Source organism: Panthera tigris, chromosome D3, assembly GCF_018350195.1.
Source record: "Panthera tigris isolate Pti1 chromosome D3, P.tigris_Pti1_mat1.1, whole genome shotgun sequence".
Taxonomy (NCBI): Eukaryota; Metazoa; Chordata; class Mammalia; order Carnivora; family Felidae; genus Panthera; species Panthera tigris.
In genome coordinates this window covers 40,097,914-40,120,809 of record NC_056671.1, presented here as the reverse complement: position 1 = coordinate 40,120,809, position 22,896 = coordinate 40,097,914, and the positions used below count along the sequence as shown (strand labels likewise).

Sequence of the window (22,896 nt, the reverse complement as noted above, 5' to 3'; positions counted from 1 at the left end):
CATAAATGCTCTATTCCAAATGTATAAAAGCCAACCACATCTCAACTGAGAATTAAACAGTTTTAATGTCTTCAAATCCATGTCCCTGCTCCAAACCCTGATACAGTCACTGGCAGCGGTACAAGATTCTAAACAGCAGACATCTGATTCTTGACATTTAAAAATAACAATATTGGGGGGAAAGAAAAGGGAGTCTTTTTTTTTTTTATTAACTACAAACAGCTTGTGAGTGAGTACATACCACAATCGACTGTATTAACCGGGTCTTGCAATAATTTCAAGCTACAGGACTTTATTTCCAAATCCACGTCAGACAGAGGCCAAATACCTACAGACTTCTCACTTTCTGTATAACCGTGGCAATGGCCGAAGTTAAATTAATTTCAAGAGATAGTTTTATAAGGAGAAAATCAGGGCTTTGCTAGTATTTACATTCTATTAGTGGTGAATACTGATTTAACTTTTGTGCAGTCTTGAATCCAATTGGGGACATATCAATCATTCTGTCGCTTGTCTAAGATGGGTCACATTTCATGTACGTGTATTCTCAACTGTAGGCACAAATAACAAGTCAAAGGAACACATACATTTGCTACAGAAGAAAACAGGTAATAAAATGAAAATAAAACGCATTTCTTTAGGTTTCTGCAGCACATTTTAGACTTAGATCTGGGATCAAGTCTTAGCTCTTTTACTCACTATCTAAGCATTGCTTGGTAAGTGATTTAATCTTTCATGCCTTAGTTTAGTCATCTGTAAAACTGGAGTAAATAGTAATACGTTACGAAGTTATTTCAGGTACTAAATGAGATACTGTGTCATTTCTGGCACACAACAGGTATTTGATATATGCCACTTCCTCCCTCTGTTTTATATCTGGAAGGGGTAGGGGTTCGACACGGTAACTAGAAAAATCCAGGCTATGAAGCCAGATGAATCTGTTCTGACCCTCCATGTTGTCGCATACTGTGTCGGTAGGTAAATTACTTAACCTGATTTACTAAATCTCAGTCTCTTCAACTATAAAATACCACACAGAGTTTGACAGGGCAAATGAGATAATATTGGGAAAACATGTACGTTTGGTAGGTATTTATTAAATGAGAGTTTCCAGGCCTCATAACTCTTAAAAGTCACTCTCATGAGTACTCTTCATATGTAACTAAGGAGTTTAAAAATGTGAACTCAGATCACAGATCTTCTAGACCAAATGCCTCATGTTATGGCAGCGGAAGGAGACCCAGAGAGCTGAGATGATAATTCCAAGCCATATCACTAGGTAGTAAGTGATCACTAACTAGTTAGTGGCAAACAGGGACTAGAACATAGACCCTCTCCTTTGAAGTTCAATGCTTTGTCCACTAAACTTTGTGAGGCTGAAGTCAGACACATCTGTAGATCCAGTTTCAATATTAGTTGGTAATTAAGACAATACAACTGGAAAGAACACCCCCCCCACCCCCTACACACACACACTTTTCTTTATTTCCCCAAATTTGTTTCTAAGAATGAGCTTGGCAATGAAATTATTCCAGGGGAACTGGCAGGGTCTGGCTACACCTGTCTTTCTGAGAAAAGCTCCAGCGGGACTGCGGAGTCTCTGTTTCCTCTAAAGCAAGGAGAGAGACGGAGAGAATGTCCAGCTCGGGGAGTTTCCTGTTCTCCTTCCTCCCCCTGTGAATGTCCAGCTCCTTCTTCTCCTTCTTCACAGGAACCCTTTAATTTTTGGCACACTGGCTGGGAAGAACGTGCTGTTCTACATTTAGTTTATCTGCCAGGCACACTACCTGCTCACACTGAATTTTTTTTCCAGTCTGAAAGTTTCACACAGAATAAGAGCTCAACAAATGTCAATATTTATTAAAGAAGTTGTGCTTTTGGGCTCAGTTTATATTTAAAGGGTTTACCTAGCTTGGTTCAGCATTAATTATTGCCCAATGTAGGATAGAAAATATTAATATTTTTCAGTCTTCCAATAACTTCAGAATTAAAAACAAAGGTCCTCTGGGTAACAAAGTCAGATTAGCTGTTGCTCTGGGGACGAAGGGAAGGAAATGGGATTGGGGAAGGTATATATGTGATCCATTGTAATTAATGTTTTATTTCTCTAGTTGGGTTATGTATGACTGAGCATTTGTTTTCTTATTATTTTTCTTTATACCTCTCTATAAGCCTCAAACATTTCATTATAAAACCGGCTTAGAATAAGGTAAATAACTTCAAAATAGAATTTCCAAATCTTTCTAATATGAGATGTGATAATGCTATGATACTAAATCTCATACTTAAATCTTTAAGCTTTCATTCTCATTTTATGGAAAAGCTTCTAGTCACAATATGTTTACCCTACAGACTTTCTGTCTCCCGTTCACCATTTTCATGCCCTTGATTCCAGGGAAAGAGCTATTTTGCATGAAGTAGAGATAAGCCTAACTCTTGGGTCTTCAACATATTGGCCATGAGGCTTTAAATCACTTGATATTTCTAAATGTTTCCTCTCTTGTAAAAACAGAATATTATTATATCAAGCTCTCAGGATTATTTTGAAAATTCAATGGAACAACAAATGTGGAACATTTGCTACAGTATCTGGTACACAGTAGATTTTCAATCAAAATCAGTTTCCTTCTTTCTTTCCTTATCCTTCCACTTTTCACCACTACTGGAGCCTTTACCCATCCTTTCTTCAGGACAGATGTTCTAGTCAAAATACTTTATTCTAGGTGGTGGGTAAGATTGTCACGGTCATTTCTATCAATTAAGTGACTTGGATTTGATCCTACCTCTAAACGAACAGTATAACAGTATAACCCACTAGGCCTTTACCTCTCTTTGAATCTAGTTTTTTATATGCTGAATGAGGAGGTTGGATTAGATGTACTGTTTAGCTCTGAAATTCCATGAATAGTTCTTGATGACTTAACTCATCCAGCAACATTATAGTAAATGAGGCAATACCTCATTTACTTTCAGTGGGAGAAACTGACCACGTGATTGTGTGCTCTTTGTGAAAACACCCACACTTTGGTGGCTTCTGAACGCTGGGATGTCCTTGCCCAGTGACTGCCAGCCTGGCATATTCACAGGGCTTGGTAGAGGCATTCTCAAGGCAGCCAGGTTTGCAAGGAGGAATTCAGAGAGCAAAAAGTTGAATTTCTCAGTGGAAGACTGTTTTTCTTGCATTTCTTCTTCAGATGAGAGTGGGAACTGATTATGTCCTGCCTTTGCAGTCCAGGAAAAAGTTTTTTAAAAAGATGGGCATCCCAGGAGACGAGAGAAGAAAAAAAAAGACACCGTGAAAAGGAAAAATCAGAGGGTCCTTCTTAGGGAGGGTTATATCTTGGGAAAAAGGAAAAATCAGAGTGTCCTTCTTAGGGAGGGTTATATCTTGGGAAAAATGACAATACTAGATAGAGGGGTGGGGGCGGGGGAGAGATAAAGACTCCATGTAGATTCCGTGAATGGAAGGGTAGTAGGAAAGAAGAAAAGGAGCGGGTTGCCTTGGATCTGTACGTGTGTGGGATTCACACGCCGACACTAATTGCATTTTATTGTGTGGATGCTTTCCCCCCGCTTTTCCTTTTCTTCTCTGTTGTCCCGGGTCTCTGCAGGTGCACTTGTCAGGTCCCCAAACTGGCTCTATCTCTACCTCCTCAGCACCCAGGGCATTATCCCGATTCCCTGTGCTCCGGGGGTGGGAGTGTGGTTAGTGTTGGCGGTGGTGCTAACAATTGTGATGGTGAAGATACAGATCAAGATTCCCCAATAGCTTAAGGCAGAATTTAACAATAATAATAAAAAAAAAAAACCAAAAAAAAAAAAACAACAACCCAACACAAACCTCTCGATAGATCCTATTAAACTCTTTCCAGAATTTAAAAGATCATTGTCGACTTTTGTAAAAAGGTGGATTTATTTTAAAATTCTGGGTAGACTCCCCCTTCCTCTGCTCCCTGTCCCATGTTCTCTGAGACAAAAGAGGAACCCGAATCATTAATAACTCCGCGCCTTTCTGCAGGCGTGCTTTTCTAGAGCGGTTTTCTATCTCAAGATAACTGGATGAAGTCGGTGGCAGTTTTGTTCCCTGAGAGGAGCAGTTGGCCAGAGAAATGCCTCACAATTTGCTCAGGCTCATGCAGACAAGACTAGGACCCAGGAGAAAACACCACACAATCAGCCGGTACAATTTCTAAGCACCCATCACTCGACATAAATGGTACCTGAAGGTACTGGCAGGAGCGCTGTTGCTGACAGGACTCTGACTTCACCATGGCCTGGTCCATGTTAACCGACGCTTTCTGGTACACCTCCCTGGCGCGGCTCACGGTCAGGGTGGAGGACCAGGCGCTCTTCTTCAGGAGCGGCGCGTCCAGGTTGACGGGCAGGTTGGCACAGGTGGAGCACTTGACGTCGTTGTTACTCCGGGAGGCCTTGACCGCCTGCTCGCTGATGGTGTTGTAGGCCTCCATGAAGTACTGCGAGGCCGAGCGGTCGGGGCACCTGCCCATGGTCATCACTCCCGAGGGCGCGTGGTAGACGCACACGTCGCCGTCCAGGTTGTCGTCGGAGCTCCACCAGCCCGGGGAGGCGTTGGCGCGGGCCTTGGGGTCGGCGCGCCGCTCCTTGCTCTTGCTGCGCTTGCCGTACCTCCCCGTCTGCGCCTCGTCGGGGCTGGCTTTGCCCCCGTTGACGCTGCCCTTGGACGGCCCCTCCAGGGAGTGCGACTTGGTGAAGAGCTTCTGGACCGAGTGGACCAGGTGGCGGATGCGGCCGGGGCTGTCGCTGCGGTGCTCCACGGCCGTGCGCTTGTACTGCAGCGTGTGGTAGCCATCCCGGCTGAGCGGCAGCTGCCTCTCAAACTGGTCCAGGAGGTTGGCGGGGATGCGGTTGGCCTTGGCGGCCAGCGTGCGGGGCACCAGGGCGCACTCGTCCTTCAGCTCCTGCTGCGAGGTGTAGTGCCTGCGCGGGAAGGTGCTGCTGGCCAGCGGGTCGCTGAACGGGCCCACGCACTCGGCCTGGAAGGAGTTCCGCTGAGTGTAGTAGGGGTGGTCGGCCGGGTGGTGCTCCAGCGGGCTCAGCAGGTAGGGCTTGCGGTCCGAGTGGTGCGACAGCGAGTCGCAGGCCGCGTCGCAGGTGACCCCGTGGTGGTGGCTGCGGCTGCCCGATAACCCTTTCATTGCTGATGGGCGGCAGCCTCGGGGGTCATGGACACCCCGTGGTTAGGTTCCACACCCCGTCTTGCGCAGAGACCTGGGGGCAAGGAAGAACAAGAGAGGGCAAAGGGTTAACGCTTGGGTCGGTGAGGAGACGCGGCTCTTTTGAGCGCCCTGCTGCTGGGTTGGTTTTCTGGCAGAAGAACTCATCGCTGTCCTTGAAAGCCGCTTTAATGCCTTGTTGGAAAGGCTCGAGCATCGGTGTAGGGCAGGGAGAGCCAACTGCAGTCAGGGACCCGGAGGTGGGGGGCGGGGGGTGAAAGCTAGTAAACCCGGAAAAGGAACCTATGAAAATGCTAAATGGTTTTAAAATTATTGGAAAGCACCCCCCCCCCCCCTCCCTCCAGGATTCCAGTAACTGGAGATATCTTTCCTTGGCTTCTCTGGGTTTGGTCTTAACTGTCTGTTAATTGTGAAGCGTGAACACCCGAAGGGCTCAGTTTCTCTGGGAAGCCTTTGCTGATACCCCTTGCAGAGAGAATTAGTTCCCCTCTGTGTTTCCATGGCATCTATAACGCCACTCTCTCAGCTCCTATGCAATCGTTTGTCTCAGGCATTCACCTGCTACTTCAGTTCCTTCCTCGCAGGCCTGCTTACCTCTCAGTCACCTTTCTAGCCCCCTACCTAGCCCCAAGCCAGCTCTGTAAACACACAGTAAGCGCTCCATTAATGTAAGTAAGATAAATGTGGGCGGAAAAAAAAATAAGAGAAGCCACTGGCCCCTTATAACTTGGGGGCGTATCTTTCGATCTTCTGTCACGTGCTTTCTGGTTAGAGTTCTGTAGTAACAATCACAGCTCACAAATAACGCCTGTGCCCCACCCCCCCAAACCCAAACACCACAGTAATTAGAATGGAAAACAGTAATGGTGACAAATAAATCAGAGCTGTAGAGGAAAATCTGCCTTTGTATTAAAAAAATTTTTTGGGGGGTGTTTATTTATTTATTTTGGGATAGAGAGAGAGTGAGCAGGGGAGGGGCGGAGAGAGAAAGAGAGAGAGAGAATCCCAAGCAGGCTCCATACTGTTAGCACAGAGCTCGACGTAGGGCTCGATCCCACGAACCGTGAGATCATGACCTGAGCTGAAATCAAGAGTCGGGCGCTTAACTGACTAAGCCACCCGGGCGCCCGTGCCCCTGTATTTCTGTCATTAGAGGGATCAAGAGCTTCCCATTAGCAAACAGAGAGCAGTTGAAGGATAAGCTTGAATTGGCTAGTTTGAATATCATGGCATCGCCTTTTCCTGGTTTAAAGGTTTCTGGTTAAATGTTCACAAGTGATAGTGAGATGGCCAAGGGAAAGGCCCTAGAAATGTTCCCAAGGACACGAAGGACCTGGGCCCTAGGGTCAGCCCTGCTGTTCCACAGGGCAGAGTATTTTCTCTGGGCTCCAACTTCTTTGGTAGTTGACTGAATTCCTATTAACAGCCTGTTTTGTTTGTTTGTTTGTTTTTAAGCTTCTTATAGTACAAAACTTGTCATAATAAGACTTGTCCTGAGAAGCCAGCATGACGATCCAAAATATCACTAATGTCATTTCAGATATTCAGACAGGGAGAGATAAATGGTTTAAGTTAAAAACATCCACAACAAAATAAAACACACACACATGGTCTAATGAAGAAAAATGCACACTTTTGACAGGTAAGGTCTTGTCTATCCCACGGGCTGTCTGGTATGTGGGAGCTCCCGACAATGTTGAAAATCTCTATCCAGGGTCTAAGCCTCCCCTTTTTTCTCCTCATCTCTCACTTCCTACATAAATGGCTTAGCAAAACTGATGGAGGGTTTTAATCACCAGAGTCTTTTAAAATGGGTTAGCCTACTAAATTATAAGCTCCTTGAGGGTAGGGACTATGTTTTACCCATCCAGTATCCAGCAAATACCTGGCTGATCGTGGGAACTCAGCAAAATATTTATTCGATGAATTACTGCATCAATGCATCAATGCAAAATTTCTCGGTGTGGCCCAGACTGTGATTCGAGTCATGTGTACTGAGTGGAAATATGACTTGCGGCAAGGGAAGGGTCACGCTCAGGGAAGGGCCCATCTCATGGGCATTCTGGGGACCGGTGGTTTCAGAGTTTGGGAGGAGGCAGGCAGGTGAATATGCCTTCTGCCGCTGTGAGCCTTTGACTGCTGACCCTCCACAGCCCAGCAGAGAACACCCCACCTCTGGAAATTCTATCTGCTGTGAAGGCAAAGCTGAAGGGCCTGCCCAGCCCTGCCGATTACAGGATGCCTAGACAGAAGACAGTCTGTCTGAAGGACAGAAAGAAACTGACACCTGAAGAGACAAAAAGGAAAGAAGGACCCATGATACTTGTGTGACAGGAAGAGTCTGGAAATCAAAACTTGTCCACTGAAGAGAGACTAGTGAAGGAGATTGCTGCATAAGATACTTTGGGCTGCTTTGTATGACGTTATGATCCTACGATCAGGTTGTAGCAAGGAGGGATTTAAGAGGGTTAAATACGTGTTTTTGGCAAAACAGCGGTACTGACTAATTTAGATGGAAAAATCCATTGCATGAGGGAGTCTCTCTCTACAAAACAGGTCCTGTTGAAGACATTTTGGCCTTTTAAATATGAACTTAAAGATTAAAAAGACAAAAATAACAGCCCAGGAGGGTTATAGTCACATAAAAAGTCTTATGATTACACATAATAGAATCTCAGTATATAAAATAATAATGAAATGATGCCTCAGAATTTCCTTCTGAAGCAGGCGGGTCTTGGGTAGATACTTTCTGCTAAGTAAAATGTGAAACTGGCAAGAGCTGAAAACATAAATTATATACATTTACTCTAAAATGAACAGAATTATTTGAATTCTTATTCAATATTTTGTTATTTTTAATATGCCCACAGCATTTTACATAAGATGATGTTACCGGAGGACAGGCAGAGGGAATGAAGAGATTTTGCAAAACCATTAATGAAGAATTAAATGATGTAACCAATGATAATATTTGTAAATTCAACATACACAGCATGATTTTTACTAAAATGGAAGTGAGTTATTTTCAGGATAGAGTCAAACACTTACATTTTCTCAGAGGGTAATAAATTGCATCAAGGATAAGTAAGTTAGCTTTCCTCCTTCTTAATATTTGTAAAAGGATACTGAGATCTTAATCCCCTTTCTCTGTGATATGGGCAAATCAGGCCATGAAAAAATGGCAATAAGCAATCATAAACATTTCTAAGTGCTCAATCTATCTTTCTGGTCAAGGCCAAATAAACAACTTCACACCCTGGCACAGATTAAATATAGAAAAATATCTGTTTTATTTTTTGATAGAGAATCTTACATTCTCTTCTATTCTCCTGTCATTTAAAAAGGACGATTGATCAATTTGTGATTATAAAGTAAAGCAACCACTGCTAGGGATTTACCCAAGGGATACAGGAGTGCTGATGCATAGGGGCACTTGTACCCCAATGTTTATAGCAGCACTCTCAACAATAGCCAAATTATGGAAAGAGCCTAAGTGTCCATCGACTGATGAACGGATAAAGAAATTGTGGTTTATATACACAATGGAATACTACATGGCACTGAGAAAGAATGAAATCTGGCCCTTTGTGGCAACGTGGGTGGAACTGGAGAGTGTTAGGCTAAGTGAAATAAGTCATACAGAGAAAGACAGATACCATATGTTTTCACTCCTATGTGGATCCTGAGAAACTTAACAGAAGACCATGGGGGAGGGGAAGGAAAAAAAAGTTAGGGAGGGAGGGAGCCAAACCATAAGAGACCCTTAAAAACTGAGAACAATCTGAGGGTTGATGGGGGGTGGGAGGGAGGGCAGGGTGGGTGATGGGCATTGAGGAGGGCACCTGCTGGGATGAGCACTGGGTATTGTATGGAAACCAATGTGACCATTAATTTCATCTTAAAAAAAAATAAAGTAAAGCAACACATTTGGTGACTTGCGGGGGAGTGGAGACAGATGATCTAAAGCCCTCAATGGTTCAGCAATTGCTGGGGGCACCTGCTCTTCCTTCTCTCGTTCTTCCTTTTCCTTGCTCTTAAACTCCCTTTCCACACACTTCCTTCTGCCACTTCTTTCTTCCCCTCACCCATTAAGGTTTATAAGTGGCATCCATGGACAATGCTCGCTCCATCCTGCAGTGTAACTGGGAAGAATTAACTGAGCATCCCTCATGCGCAGGCAACTAAGTGCACACAGCAAATCCCTAATGGCCAAAAGGCTTATGATGTGCTCAGAGAGACATGACCTAGCCATGAAAAAAGAGGAATAACCGTTCTTATTATCTTCTGTATTCTTGGAAAAGGAAGCTGCTAGGCCCCGAATTAGATTTTAAGGGGCCATAAAAGATTTCTCAAAATAGAAAGGAATATTGCCTTCCATGCCTTCTCTTTTGGAGCGAGGGTGGGGAGTGTAGGTCAATATGCCTCCGTGAGGGTTTCTATGACTACAGTGATCATCTCTCATATATTATTTTTGTTCAGTGTGACTTCAAAATTGTGTTTTGTTGTCCTCCTAGGTTTGATTTGACTGTCAGACCGGATGTCCTGATTTTTGACTTGGAGAATTTCTTGACTATATCGGCCACCGTGAGATGAGCTCTGAGCGTGGAGGCGCCCGGTTTTCACAGAGTTTCACAGAGTTCCCACACCTGGAGCAGAAGCACTGCTGCACCAATGATGACTGAAGCAAGAACGATCCGGCTCCGGAAAGGAAATTCTCAAGGTAGGTAATTTATTAGGCCCGAGGGAAAAACAAACAAACCACGTATTGGAAGATGCTGACAAGGGGAAAACAGTCTTGCAAAGTTGGCAAGTCCCTATTTCATTTTGATTTCTGTGCGTGTCTTTATTTAGAGCTGCTGTTCTTGATTTTTCTTTACATGCAGATAGAAGAACTCGGGGCACCTGAGTGGCTCACTCGGTGGAGCGTCTGACTCTTGATTTCAGCTCAGGTCATGATCCCAGGGTCATGGGATTGAGCCCCATGTCAGAGACTACTTGAGATTCTCTCTCTCTTCCTCCCTCTGTCCCTCTCTCCCACTTGCTCTGTCTCTCTCTCAAATAAATAAGATGAAAAAAAAATTTTAAAAAGGAAAAAGAAGAACCAAGTTAAGGGCTTCTATTCTCTCACTCGGGGAAGACTGATAGCCAGGCCATCATGACTCACTTTAGGAAGAGCAATGCTGGGGACCCTGCCCAGGAGAATAGGGAACACTGTGTTCTTGTCTGGGGAGACATCAGGACTGAAGAAATCTCCACAAATGTTTTCAGGGTCAAGTGGCCTTTTTGGCTTTCTTCCATGTGACCTGCCCATGCCAGGCTGTAGCCTTCAACGGAAGAGAAAGAAAGGATTCCCTTATGGAAGAGTATAAAGTAGTCGCAGAATAATGACTATGTCTCCCAGTCTCCCTACGTGTGCAGAGGTGACTAATTCTGGCTATTGGAGTATAATTGGAAATGGCGGAATGTGCAGTTTCTGGAAAATGTCTCTAAAGCCAAAGGCATACCCTTCTTTACCCCTTCCTCGGCCGGCCTGCCGACAGGCCGGGAGGCGTAAGTTGCTGTGGGAGCACCACAAGATCAAGGGCCTGGCCACAGTGGAGTGCCATTGCAGCCCCGCTCTGCATCTCTGTCTCCGCCACTGTTATTTAATTTTCTGACACTGGCATCTAACCTATCTCTAACTGGGATGGGCAGTCAAGGCCACATGCCGAGGAGCTTTTGTAAGCAATCCTCGTACCCAGGACTTGACTTTACAGGTGGTGGTATTCCACGAGAGCGTCTTAAACCGAGCAGTGACATGGCCAGCCACGTGCTAAAGATTTCCCTGGCTGGGGCTCGAGGCTATTTAGGGTGGAGAGAGGCAAGAAAAACCTAAAAGAAGCAGTTTGTTCTTGCTGGGGCAGTTCAGGAGGAGGCTGAGAAGGAGGAAAGGGCACCTCCAAGGAGGGTGAGAAGGTGGCCCGCTGGGGCAGTGCCACCCACCGCAGACCTCCTCGCTTGCACGCCTGCGTCTCCTCCACAGTCTAAACATGCAGGGCACTCTTTTGCGCGCAGAGCAAAATCCTATGCGATACGGACGCAGCTGTTTAACAGCATTTTTTTTATTCTGTTAATAATAAATCCCAATTCTGTGGGGTTTGAGAAGGAAGAACGTTATGAATGCTCAATGGGCTTAAGATTTTAAATAAACAGTTGTTTAAAAAAGAAAGTAAGGGAATGGTTCTCACTAATGTACTACTGAGAAACAAAGCCATGCCATTTTGGGGTAAAAGTAAACAGAAAACCGAACAGAGAGGTGTGAGGGTGAGTGAACATTGCCCCAAAGGCCCGCTTTTCAGATACTCTCTGACCTGAAATTGTAGCTGCACAAAACAACTGAATGCCCTTCTCTCAATTTTTCAGACTTGCCTGCTTGAAGATTTGCATGCGTTCTATACTTAAAACCATACGAATGCCGTGAGAGCACCTTTGAGTAAGCATGGTTGGAGATACACCAGTTGTATCACTCAGAGTACAATGCTTCGGCATTTTGTGCTAAGCCAGAGAAGCAGAATGTGTTCTGGCTTTTCCATTAATGCTAATTGCTATCCCAATCATCTGCAATTGGATTTTGTTTGTGAATACCTCCTTCAGCCAGTCTGCGTCTCCAAATAAATGCCTTTTGAGCATTTCCCTTTCAAAAGACATGATATTGTACAGAAAACAATACAAAACAAAAAAAGCAACATGTCAAACCTCCTCCCATTTGGTCACAGTAGGTAGTGCAATTACAACGGCCTTTGTCTTCATACAAAGCTTTTAAAAAGTAGTTTCACTTCGACTTTTGAGCATGAAAAGGTGGAGGGTGATATTTCTTGAGAAAATGGTTAGTTATCATTAATATTGGTATATATTTATTGCTGGTTGAGTAAAATCTCATAGAACACAGGAGGGGGTTTTTGAGGCAGTGCATTATTATTATTATTATTGTTATTTAATGTTTTATTTATTTTTGAAAGAGAGAGAGAGAGAGAGGGAGAGAGAGAACGAGCGGGGGAGGGGCAGAGAGAGACAGTGACACAGAATCTGAAGCAGGCTCCAGGCTCTGAGCTGTCAGCACAGAGCCCGATGCAAGGCTCGAATTCACAAACCGTGAGATCATGACCTGAGCTGAAATCGGACGCTTAACTGACTTAGCCACACAGACGCCCCAAGGTAGTACGTGATAACGACCTCACAGCATTGTTTGGGATTGACACAGTTAGGAAGGTGCCTGTTCTGACTCTATGTGACCTTGGAGATGTGCTCTCCATGAAATTGTTCCCATTTGGGTTTCTAGGGGAGGGTACTTCAGCTATACTTACAGATGGAGTCCCCTGGGAGAGAATGTGGTTACTTTCACCCGCCATGGCCAGTAGCTCTTGGGGAGGCACAGTGGGGACACCCTATCTCATGGGAGTAAAACACACGTCTGTAGAGTTTTCGGAGAAGAGCAAAGACCATCAGTGTCTCTTAAAAAAAGATGCCGGGAAAAATATGCAAGCCATTGATTAGTGCAGGAGAAACAGGAATGATGACATAATAAAACTGTTTAATAGGATATAAAGACAGCCATGATTGGGGTGCCTGGGTGGCTCAGTCGGTTAGGCATCTGACTTCAGCCTAGGTCATGATCCCACACTTCGTGGGTTTGAGCCCCGTGTCTGACAGCTTGGAGCCTGGAGCCTGCTTCAGATTCTGTGTCTCCCTCTCTCTCTGCCCCTCCCCTGCTTGCACTCTGTCTCCCCAAAATAAATAAATATTAAAATAAAAAAAAGACAGCCATGATGGAGAAAGGGAAAAATCCAAAAACAATGACAATCAAAACAGTACAATGCAACTTGAGAAGCAGCAGTAGAAATAGCCTCTGATGAAAACTGGGTTATTTTTGTCCACATCTCTCATAACTAGCTGAATAGTCTTGTGAACATGTACTGGCACATTCTAGACAACTTGCTTCAGAGCCAGACTATATATATTCTTTTACCTGAATCAAAAGTGTTTTTTTCTCATAAATCTCCTTCTTTTAAATGCTGCTGCTTTTCTTACCACGTTCACCCTACAAATCTACCAAGTGCGAAGGCACCAAAAGTACCTGTAGTGGTCCCTTCTGGGGTGGCTGTTGAGCTGACACCTGCTTTGGGGACCGTTTTCGCCCCCTGCCCACAGCCTCTGCTGCTGACGTCCTTGCCAGGAACAGGGAAGGCAATTACTACCTCCTCTGAGCTGATTGAACTGCGTTTGAAGACCCAACTCCGGGGCATCCATGCAGAGGCTTAGCTGAGTTAATCAGATGCTGGCTCCCAGAAATTTAAATGGAAATGTTCCTAGACTCACTGAACCCTGGTGAGCTTATCTGCAAAGTCAAGTAGAGGAAAGGCCAGTATCGGCACCACGGGAAGCCAAAGTCGAGGGCTGTTTGAAACTGTGGGGCAGCAGAGAAAAGGCAGCAGGGGAGGGGGGAGGAGGGGAGGGGAGGAAACAGGCAGAGAGAAGCATATCTGGGCTCCATGTAGCCCCAGGGAAAGAAACAGAGAAGGGGCCCAGCATCCTTCTGAACCTAGTCCGGCCCGGCTCCCTGCCTGGAGTGGCCAGGACCCAGTGGTCTGTGGCAGAACCGTGGCAGGCCCAGAAACGCCTACCTCTCCAAGTACAGAGACCCTCCGGCCCAGCCAGGGAAACCGCAAGCTTACGAGAAGCACCACCCGAGTGCTCAGCGGGCCCCGCTGGGAGTCTCAGAAGCGGCCCCATCGGGATCGGCTGAAGCATCTCGAAATGGCTTTTACCACTTTGCGGGTGTATTGGCTCCAACGAACCACGCACGCCCATTCGGAGTTCACGTTCAGTCTTTCAGAACCATTATCAGCGTCTGCACGCACGAGAGAGAGGTGGTCAGCACACCGCGGGTGAGCTGGCCTGTCTCTGCCACTAACCATTTGCAACGCGGTCCCCAGTGTTTTTCTGCGGGTGGTCTGGCCTTCCCCACCCCTGCAACGTCGGCTGTGGATGGGAATTAGAGAGACCCGCTCACACACTGCTCCTTCGGCTTCCATTTTCAGGTAGCAGTTAAAGTGCCTTATTCTTACTCTTCGTCTATCTAGCGGTAATTAGCATTTATTATCATAATTTATTATTTCATTTTTCTTTATTTATGTTCATAAATTATCATTTCCTTTTCGTTCATTATCATAATTTGTTTTTCGTTTTGGAACCAGTCTCTCCGTCCCCTCTAGAGTTCTGCACCCAATCTTAAATTAAAAAAAATTTTTTTTAATGGTTATTTATTTTTGAGACAGAGAGAGACAGAGCATGAACAGGGGAGGGGCAGAGAGAGAGGGAGACACAGAATCGGAAACGGGCTCCAGGCTCTGAGCTGTCAGCACAGAGCCCGACGTGGGGCTCGAACCCACGGACCGTGAGATCATGACCTGAGCCAAAGTCAGACGCTTAACTGACTGAGCCACCCAGGCACCCCAATCTTAAATTTTAAACAAACAAACCCATCTCCACTAAACTTTCTGGAAGCACGGTTGCTGTGACAGAGAAGGACCCATGATGACAGTCGCTGTCCCTTGGAGAAAAATCAGTTTTGACGAATAAGGATGTTAACCTGTCAGACAGCAGATGATATATTCTTTCAAGGTATTAGGCATGGAGTCAAATCAAATCTGTGCATGGGGATTTAATTCAACATCTACTTATCAGATAATGATTATTTACATGCAGTACACTGGGCACTCTAAAAAGAATTAAGGAGTCTTATTATTTCCCACCCACAACTTTTATTTTAAAAAGATATTTATTTATTTATTTAGAGCGTGAGCAGGGGAGAGGCAGTGAGAGGGACAGAGAAGGAAAGAGAGAGAGAGAATTTCAAGCAGCCTCCACAGTTAGGGTGGAGCCCCATACCAGGCTCGAACCCACGAACCTTGAGATCATGACCTGAGCCAAAAATCAAGAGTCGGAGGCTTAACCGACTGAACCACCCAGGGGCACCTCCCACCCACGACTTCTATCTTTCGAGTTTCCACATTCTCTTCTCCTCACTTCTGCTCTCTGATAGCTCTCAGGGCAGTTTCTTCTGTTCTCCGATTCCTCAGCAGCTCCCTTTTCTCTAGGTCGGTCAGCCCCCAGGGTCTCACTTTCTTCCCTTGCTGGCCTAAGGAGACACATCCCCTCAAACATTCTTTTGCAAGCACCCTCGGCCCCTTGCTCTGTGATCCTTCTGCCTCGTCTATTCTGGACAATATAAAATCAAAGAGTGGTGACACCATGCTGTGTTCTTCCACACGGGGCTGTGTGTCACTGAGGGTGGGACTGGTGCCATGACCAATTTCCAGTGTCCAATCTCTGCTCCATTCCCCAAGTGGATCAGGAGTGGTGTCGGGGGTCTCTTGCTTCTGCTGCCGCTATTCCAAGCCCTTGACTCCCTTTACCATGTCTCGTCTGGACTTGTTTGGAAAAAGAAAGACAGTGACCAACAAATACTAAGTGAATAAAAAAAGGAATGGTTCCTGTGCCTCTAGCAGCGATAATGATAAACAGTTTTGAGCACCTATATGCCAGGCACATACTGACCACTTTATTTTTTTTATTTATTTTTTGTTTTGTTTTTAAATGTTTATTTATTTTTGACACAGAGAGAGAGACAGAGCATGAGTGGGGGAGGGGCAGAGAGAGAGGGAGACACAGAATCTGAAGCAGGTTCCAGGCTCCACGCTGCCAGCACAGAGCCCGACGCGGGGCTCGAACTCACAGATCGTGAGAGCATGACCTGAGCCGAAGTCGGAAGCTCAACCTACTGAGCCACCCAGGTGCCCCACATGCTGACCACTTTAAATGCATTATCTCATTTCATCCTCAAAGGGTACGTGGTGGGGACTGTTCTCTGGATAAGAATACAGACTATCGCAGATGAAACAACTTGTCTGAGCTAATGCAGCTGGTAACTTTTGAACCCACCGTGTCCTTAGCCACCGAACCATAACGACCTTGCTCCCACCACCTCTGGAGCACTCGCACCCCACAGCACTTTCCATAATCCTAACGGTATGATTTGCAATGTGATCTTTCTTATCTGATCATGCCATTTTTAGCTTTAAGTTCTTTCCAGACTTCCTACACTTTTACAATATTAATCTCAACCTTTGGATAGGACCCAAAGTGGAGATTTTCATGATCTAGACACCCTTGTCTCCTGTCACCCCACCCCTTATGCCAGCAGCACTGGACTCCACGTACTCTTCTCCATATGCCACGCTTTTCAGTGTCCTTGCGCTTTGAGGTCTCTCAAATAGTCATCGCTGCTCACCGAGCCGATTCTTATTCCTCCTTCAAGAGGCGATACAAAGACAGCCTCCCCTGAAAATCTTCCTTGTGCTAAAGGAAGCGGGGAAGTGAGAGGCCTTATCCAATTTGTGATCTAGTTGAGGAAATAAACCGCACAAACGTGAAACGATCAGAGAGTATTCTAAGTCAGAATCTAATCAGACCCTAGATTGTGTGGTACATGTTGCATATGTGATGCACCTAGGAAAAAATTTGGAAAACAACAGCTGCAAAAGTTGAGGTTGAGACCTGGGAGGCTCAGGAAATCCAGAGAAGCACATCCTTCAAAGATGAGGTTCTTAGGACGATGTGTAGTGCTTACTGTGTATTTTGTTCAAACCTGACTATTCCATGTCCCCTCTGGATTTTTTAATGCTTTCTACCTCTGCTTTCTTTCGTCGTTGATGACGCTATCCAGATGTGAGTCAGATTGTCTGAGAGCTGCAAACGTGGCCTCAATGTTTAGGCCTCTGTCTGGGTTTCTTCCATTGAACTTCTCTTTGATATTAAGCCCATGGAAGAGGGTTTTGAGAAACAGGTATTTATACTTCAATGGCTTTCATTGCCTGGAGGTCACTGAACTCAGCAGAGTGTCTTCTGAATCAGGTGCCGTGGAGGAAACCCCTCTTAGGTCTCGGCATTAGCAAAGTTGTGTGCTTGACAAATGCTAAGTAATCTTGCAGGTAACGCGGTCCTTGTAAGATGAATGTGTTTCCACGCATGCTTTGAATACTGGGAAGTTTATCGGGAAATTTGTGACAAAATGGTAGGGGTTCATTACTTTTTTTTCTAATTTTATTCTACTTTCATTACGTTTCTTTGGCTATATCGTTTGTCTCCTTTTATGATCTATTGTAAACCGACCCTTTGTGGAAAAGTTGGAGTAGGGGTGGAAAATCTTTATCTATCCAGGTATCTCTGTATTATGTCAACTCAAATACTTTGTTAATACATTTCTTTCTTTTACGTGATACCAGCCGTTGACTATAACAATGGTTCTCAAACCTGAGTGTGCGTATGGGTCAGCTGGAGGGCTCGCTAAGACACAGATCGCTGGGCACTTATCCTCAGAGATTCTGGGGTGGTTCCCAAGAATCTGTATTTCTAACACATTCCCTGGCAATACTGATGCTGACCTGAGAGCCACATTTTGAGGACTAGATTATGTATTTCTTATATCTGTGGTTCTTCCTAGAATGTACATCCTTCCTTTCCTCTGTTGGGTCAAACTCATACTTTTCCTTCACTCCCCAGCTCCATTGTCACTTTTGGGGGGCCACCTTTGTTGAACCCATTAGGCAGAATTAACAACCAACTCGTGTGTTTTCACACAGCACACTATTCATACCCCCACCAGACCCTGGGAAGGCTTGCTGTAATTGATTGTGTTATATGCATATCTGTCCCAAGCGACTACAAGACTGTAGGGGGCACAGAAGCCCTTGCTCATTTTCATCCCACCATTTCCTGGAAAAGCCCCTGACACACCGTATGCACTCCATGAATGGTAGCCAAATAAACATGAATGGGAAGTCTCCCGCTTGGGAAACATGATATTTCCATGGAATAAATGTATGTAATTTAGAAATAAAATGACTGTTTATATCAGGAATAGTGTGTCTTCAGTTCAGGGACCATGCTAATCGGTAAGTATTTTAGTGGTGCCTAATGAAGCCTGCTGAAGAAAGCCTGCTTTGCTGTCTGCCCTGTGGCCCGTTCGTCCTTCTCCAGCCTTCTCAGCTATCAGAGGCTCTTGAGCAGCAATGGCAATGATTACAGAAGCAAAGAAAACACTGGGTCAAATTCTCTGCACAACTCTGAAGACAGGGAGACTTTTATTTTTTTAAAGTTTATTTATTTATTTATTTATTTACTTACTTACTTATTCACTTATTTAGAGGGGTGCAGAAAGAAAAGGAGAGAGAGAATCCCAAGCAGCCTCCACGCCCAGTGCGGAGCCCAACACGGGGCTCAAACTCACAAACCCTGAGACCGTGACCTGAGCTGACCCCAAGAGTCGGACACTTAACCAACTGAGCCACCCAGGTGCCCTGATGGGGAGACCTTTTGGTTAGAACGTGGCCGCTGATGAACTGATGTCACCAGGGAAGACTTCTCTTTCTGTAGTGGGCTATAGGGTTCTCAGTAGGCTGTAGAATTCTCTCAGTGGTATTTTTGAATCCAGTGAAATACAAGCTTTGCTTTATCACAGGCCTTTTATGTGTCAGAAACTCAATATGCACTCATTGGAACCCTTGCAACTATAGCATGATCTTTCCTCTTTCCACAGGTGAAGAAATTGAGGTCCACAGGAATGAAATAACTTGCCTAAGGAGCGCAATGGGTAAGCAGCTAAGCTAGGACTTGAACCTGGGTCTTTAAGACTTAAAGTGCATGTTCTTCCTGCCCTATCCAATAGCTCCAAGAAACTTCAGGATGCTGGAGGCAGCACAGCAGGGACCACCCTGCAAACCACAGCTTTTGGACTTTACTTTGAAGAAAAGTTTAGCCGTTAAGAGAAAAAATGGAAAAAACCCCAAAGATAATACTCCCGTAATTCAGCACATCGCCTCTTTTTGCTACAAGGAGATCTATCCAACTTACATATTTAATAAGCAACCTGGCAGAGTGCTCCCTGGGAATGCTCATTCTTAGGTATGGATAGGTGACCCTGAGATCTTGTTTATAACTCTAACTTTGTACAAGTCAAAGATGTTGACCTTTACTCTTGCTAAACCTAAGGCCCCAGATACTCATATGCTTTTCTCCCTACCACCTAGACCTTTATATAAAATGGGGTAATGTTTTTAGCCTCAATATAGAAGTGAGCCAATGTAGACAATCACCTTTCAGTTATCTATCAAGGAGCTAACATTTGTATATTCCTTTATTTTCCCCAACAAATATGTATTGAGTATTTACCACACGACAGGTACACTTCTGGGGATCAGAGATCCAGTAATGAACACACCTCAAAAGTTCTTGTGTGGGGAGACAGCAAACCGATATATAATGTATTAGATGGTGGTAATTGTATCATGCAACCTGCCAGGTGATGACACATAGAACATCTTTTATAACCAGTCTTCTATAAATCCTTTGCTGACCCGGACACAATGAAAATTATACAAAAATACTGGCTTAGTGGGGCACTTGGGTGGCTCAGTCGGTTAAGCGTCTGGCTCTTGATTTTGGCTTAGGTCATGATCTTGCGGTTCATGGGATCGAGCCCTGTGTCAGGCTCTGTGCTTACAGCGTGGAGCCTGCTTGGGATTCCCTCTCTCTCTGTCCCTACCCCGCTCCTGCTCGCTCTCTCTCTCTCTCCTCTCTCATTAAAGATATAAACATTAAAAAATACTGGCTTATTTATTAAAGAAGTAGTTTATTAAAGTTTATACCTGTTAGTATATTCTAGCAAACCTTAGGCAAAATGATACGCCTGTGTGACAGACCCTATCCTCGGGACTTTATATGTATTATCCTACCCCATCATCATAGCAGCCCATGACGTAAGTACACTCATCTGTCTTTCCCAGAGGAGGAAAACAAGGCACAGGTAGGTTAAATAATTTGCTCAGAGTTCAACCAGGAAGTCGGACCCTAGAGCTTGAATCAAACTAGGCACCACTACGCTCTCAATGACAAAGTTTGTCACGCAACATGTTGATGAGATGCCACCAAGCCTGTGGCATATGGCTGCAGAAATTGTGTGCAGCATAATGGCAGGGGGCGAGCTGACATGTGGGACAGCGGCTCGATCGCTCTGCTTCGCTGATGTGCTGTGAAGGAATGCACTTTTATTTTAAACCTTTAATAACAGCATAGTTACAAAGAAGACACTGGAGAAAAACCATGCATTCCAACATCAGCTTAAAATAGGATTCTTCATCTATTATTCTATTATCTAATAAAACGATGATTGAAACCATGGAAATTACATATTTCAGGGACAGGGACATGTACTTAATACCTACCTTATCTACAGTTGCGGATAGGCTATGTAAAGGGGAAAATGCTAGAAACCTACAAGGATTTATGAACTTCTCCGTACAAAATGCCCTTTTCCCCCCTCTGCACATCTCTGGGCTTAACCTGGAAATTTTCAATTTCCGCACGGCCCCTTCTCCTCACCATCTGCTAATGCTGGCATCGGGTGTGGGGTAATTCACACCGTTCGGGGAGCCATCCTATGCTCCAGTGATAAGTAAAGACCTGAAGCCAATGAAAGAAATAAGTGTGGGGAGAGAAGCCACAATAAAGACTTCATCAGTGTGGCATCCCATGGCAGATTTTCTTCTGACCACCGAGGGGTATTGTTTCCTGTTCCCAAATGTGTGTCAAGACAAAATTCCATGTAAGTAGGATTATACGTTTCATTTCCCAGCCAAATCCACGCGCAACCTAAACTCCCGGCAGAGCAGATCCAAGCAGAAGCAACCAGTGGTGAGTGTGAGTGATTTCAGGGTGTAAGTCCGATGACAAGTAACTCCAAATGGGCACAAGAACGTTCAAGGAACGTTGTCTGTAGGGAAACGGTTCGCTTTAGATTTGAAGAAAGCTGTTGGATGCTTACTTAGGAGATGAGAGTCAAAACTGGGATGCTTTTGCCCTATTTCTTATTCTCTGTACACAAGATGGCCAGGCTTGGTCAGATTTCAGAAAACGTCCTTCTTGTTGCCTTGAGATTCAGTCTACCACTTAGCATCTTTGACTAGAAATCCGTGTCTTCTCTTACCATCCCATTTCTTACTTAGAAATACGTTATTCTTTCTCTTTCCTTTTCTCCCCCTCTCCTTTGGAGATGCTCTTTAAGGGAAAACCGACTCTACAAATCGCAAGAGTTGTGCAAAGGTCCTCGGCATGAGACTGATAGCCGCATCACCAGTTTTAAACATGGTCAGCAGCTGGTGTCCTTTGGAGGAGGAAGTCCCTTTAGAATTGTTTAACTTCAGCTTTCTATCAAGATTTGTTTTTATTTTCAGACCCTGAGAATTACTCTGGGTCACTGAATGTATGCCAAAAATCTTGAAAAAATAAATTGGGGAGAAAAACGTTTAGAAGCACAAATGTGACCTCCGCAAAAAGCGTTGGAACCCAGTGGCAACCGATCACAGTGTAAAACTGTGCCTGAAGCCAAATGGAGGGGCTTGAAGCCTGAAGCCAATGGGCCGTGGAGGGCTGCACTGGGGAATCTACTTCTGTACTCCCACCGGGGAAGAGAACTGCCACGGGAGACAAAGGCGATCTGTTATGGGCTCCACGGTTTGTCTTGCCTGTGGGTCTTTGGAAATTTGAGGTAACTTACAACACGTGCCAATACATGACATTGTTATACCTTTTTCTTTTAGTGTTCGTTTGTTTATTTATTTATTGAGAGACACACAGACAGAGCGTGAAGGGGGGAGGGGCAGAGAGAGGGATAGAGAGGATCCAAGGCGGGCTCTGTGCTGACAGCAGAGAGCCTGATGTGGGTCTCGAATTCACAAGCTGCGTGAGATCATGACCTGAGCAGAAGTCAGACGCTTAACCAACTGAGCCACCCAGGGGCCCGGACGTTGTTATTCTTCAACCAAGGGCGCGGATCCCCTGCTCAGGATCCCTCTCTGTTGCTCCTCCCCTCCCCACCAAACACAGATCCTGGTATCTGGGCATTCAGAGCCCATGGAGGGGGGCGGGGACAGCATTGTAGCACTTTTTACGCATTTGCCTCATAGAAGAGTAGTTAATTTGCCCATTATTCTGTCTACCTTCCAAATGTGAACTCCTTAAGGGACTTGATTGCTCAGCAACTAGCTCAATGCCGGGCACGGAGTAAGTGCTCAATAAATGTTAAATGAATAAAACAAAAGGAGGTATAAAAGCCCCATCCGCTTGCTGGCTCTCCTACAGGTCCCATAAACGTGCTTTGAATGGTTACTCCAAGACTGGTAGCAGAACATTGTGCCTTTGGGACGCGGAAAGAGCCACACATGATTGTGTTCGATCAGACCAGGCTGGTTACGAGAAGAAAGGAATCTGACTTGAGAAGAAAGGAATCTGACTTCCGGAAGCCGTTCTCTCCAATGAGGGAGTCTGATGTAACAGAACCCTGCCTTGGATATCCCTTATTCAGGTTGCAGGTACTGAGGTCAGCAAAATGGGCAAAGGGGAAAGAGACTTAGGGATGACAGTCACTCCACCCACCTCATCTCCCACATTCCTCTGGAATGATCTTTCCAGCTTCCTAACCTGATTATACCCCTCCCCTGCACAAAACTCTCCACCTGTGTGGTCCGTCATGGCCTCCCTGAGACTACCCTCCAGCCTCACCTCTACCTCCTTCTGCCTTCAAACC

At 45.2% G+C, this 22,896-nt stretch overlaps 1 protein-coding gene across 1 annotated transcript in view; it reads right to left on the bottom strand.

The window, feature by feature from the left end:
• Nucleotides 1-22,896, bottom strand: part of DLGAP1 (DLG associated protein 1) — an 888,408-nt gene that overhangs the window by 319,020 nt on the left and 546,492 nt on the right. The window contains exon 4 of the mRNA XM_042963009.1: nucleotides 4,221-5,250. Within this exon, the coding sequence (XP_042818943.1) occupies nucleotides 4,221-5,177 (957 nt within the window). The 5' untranslated portion in view covers nucleotides 5,178-5,250. The remainder of the gene's footprint in view (nucleotides 1-4,220; nucleotides 5,251-22,896) is intronic.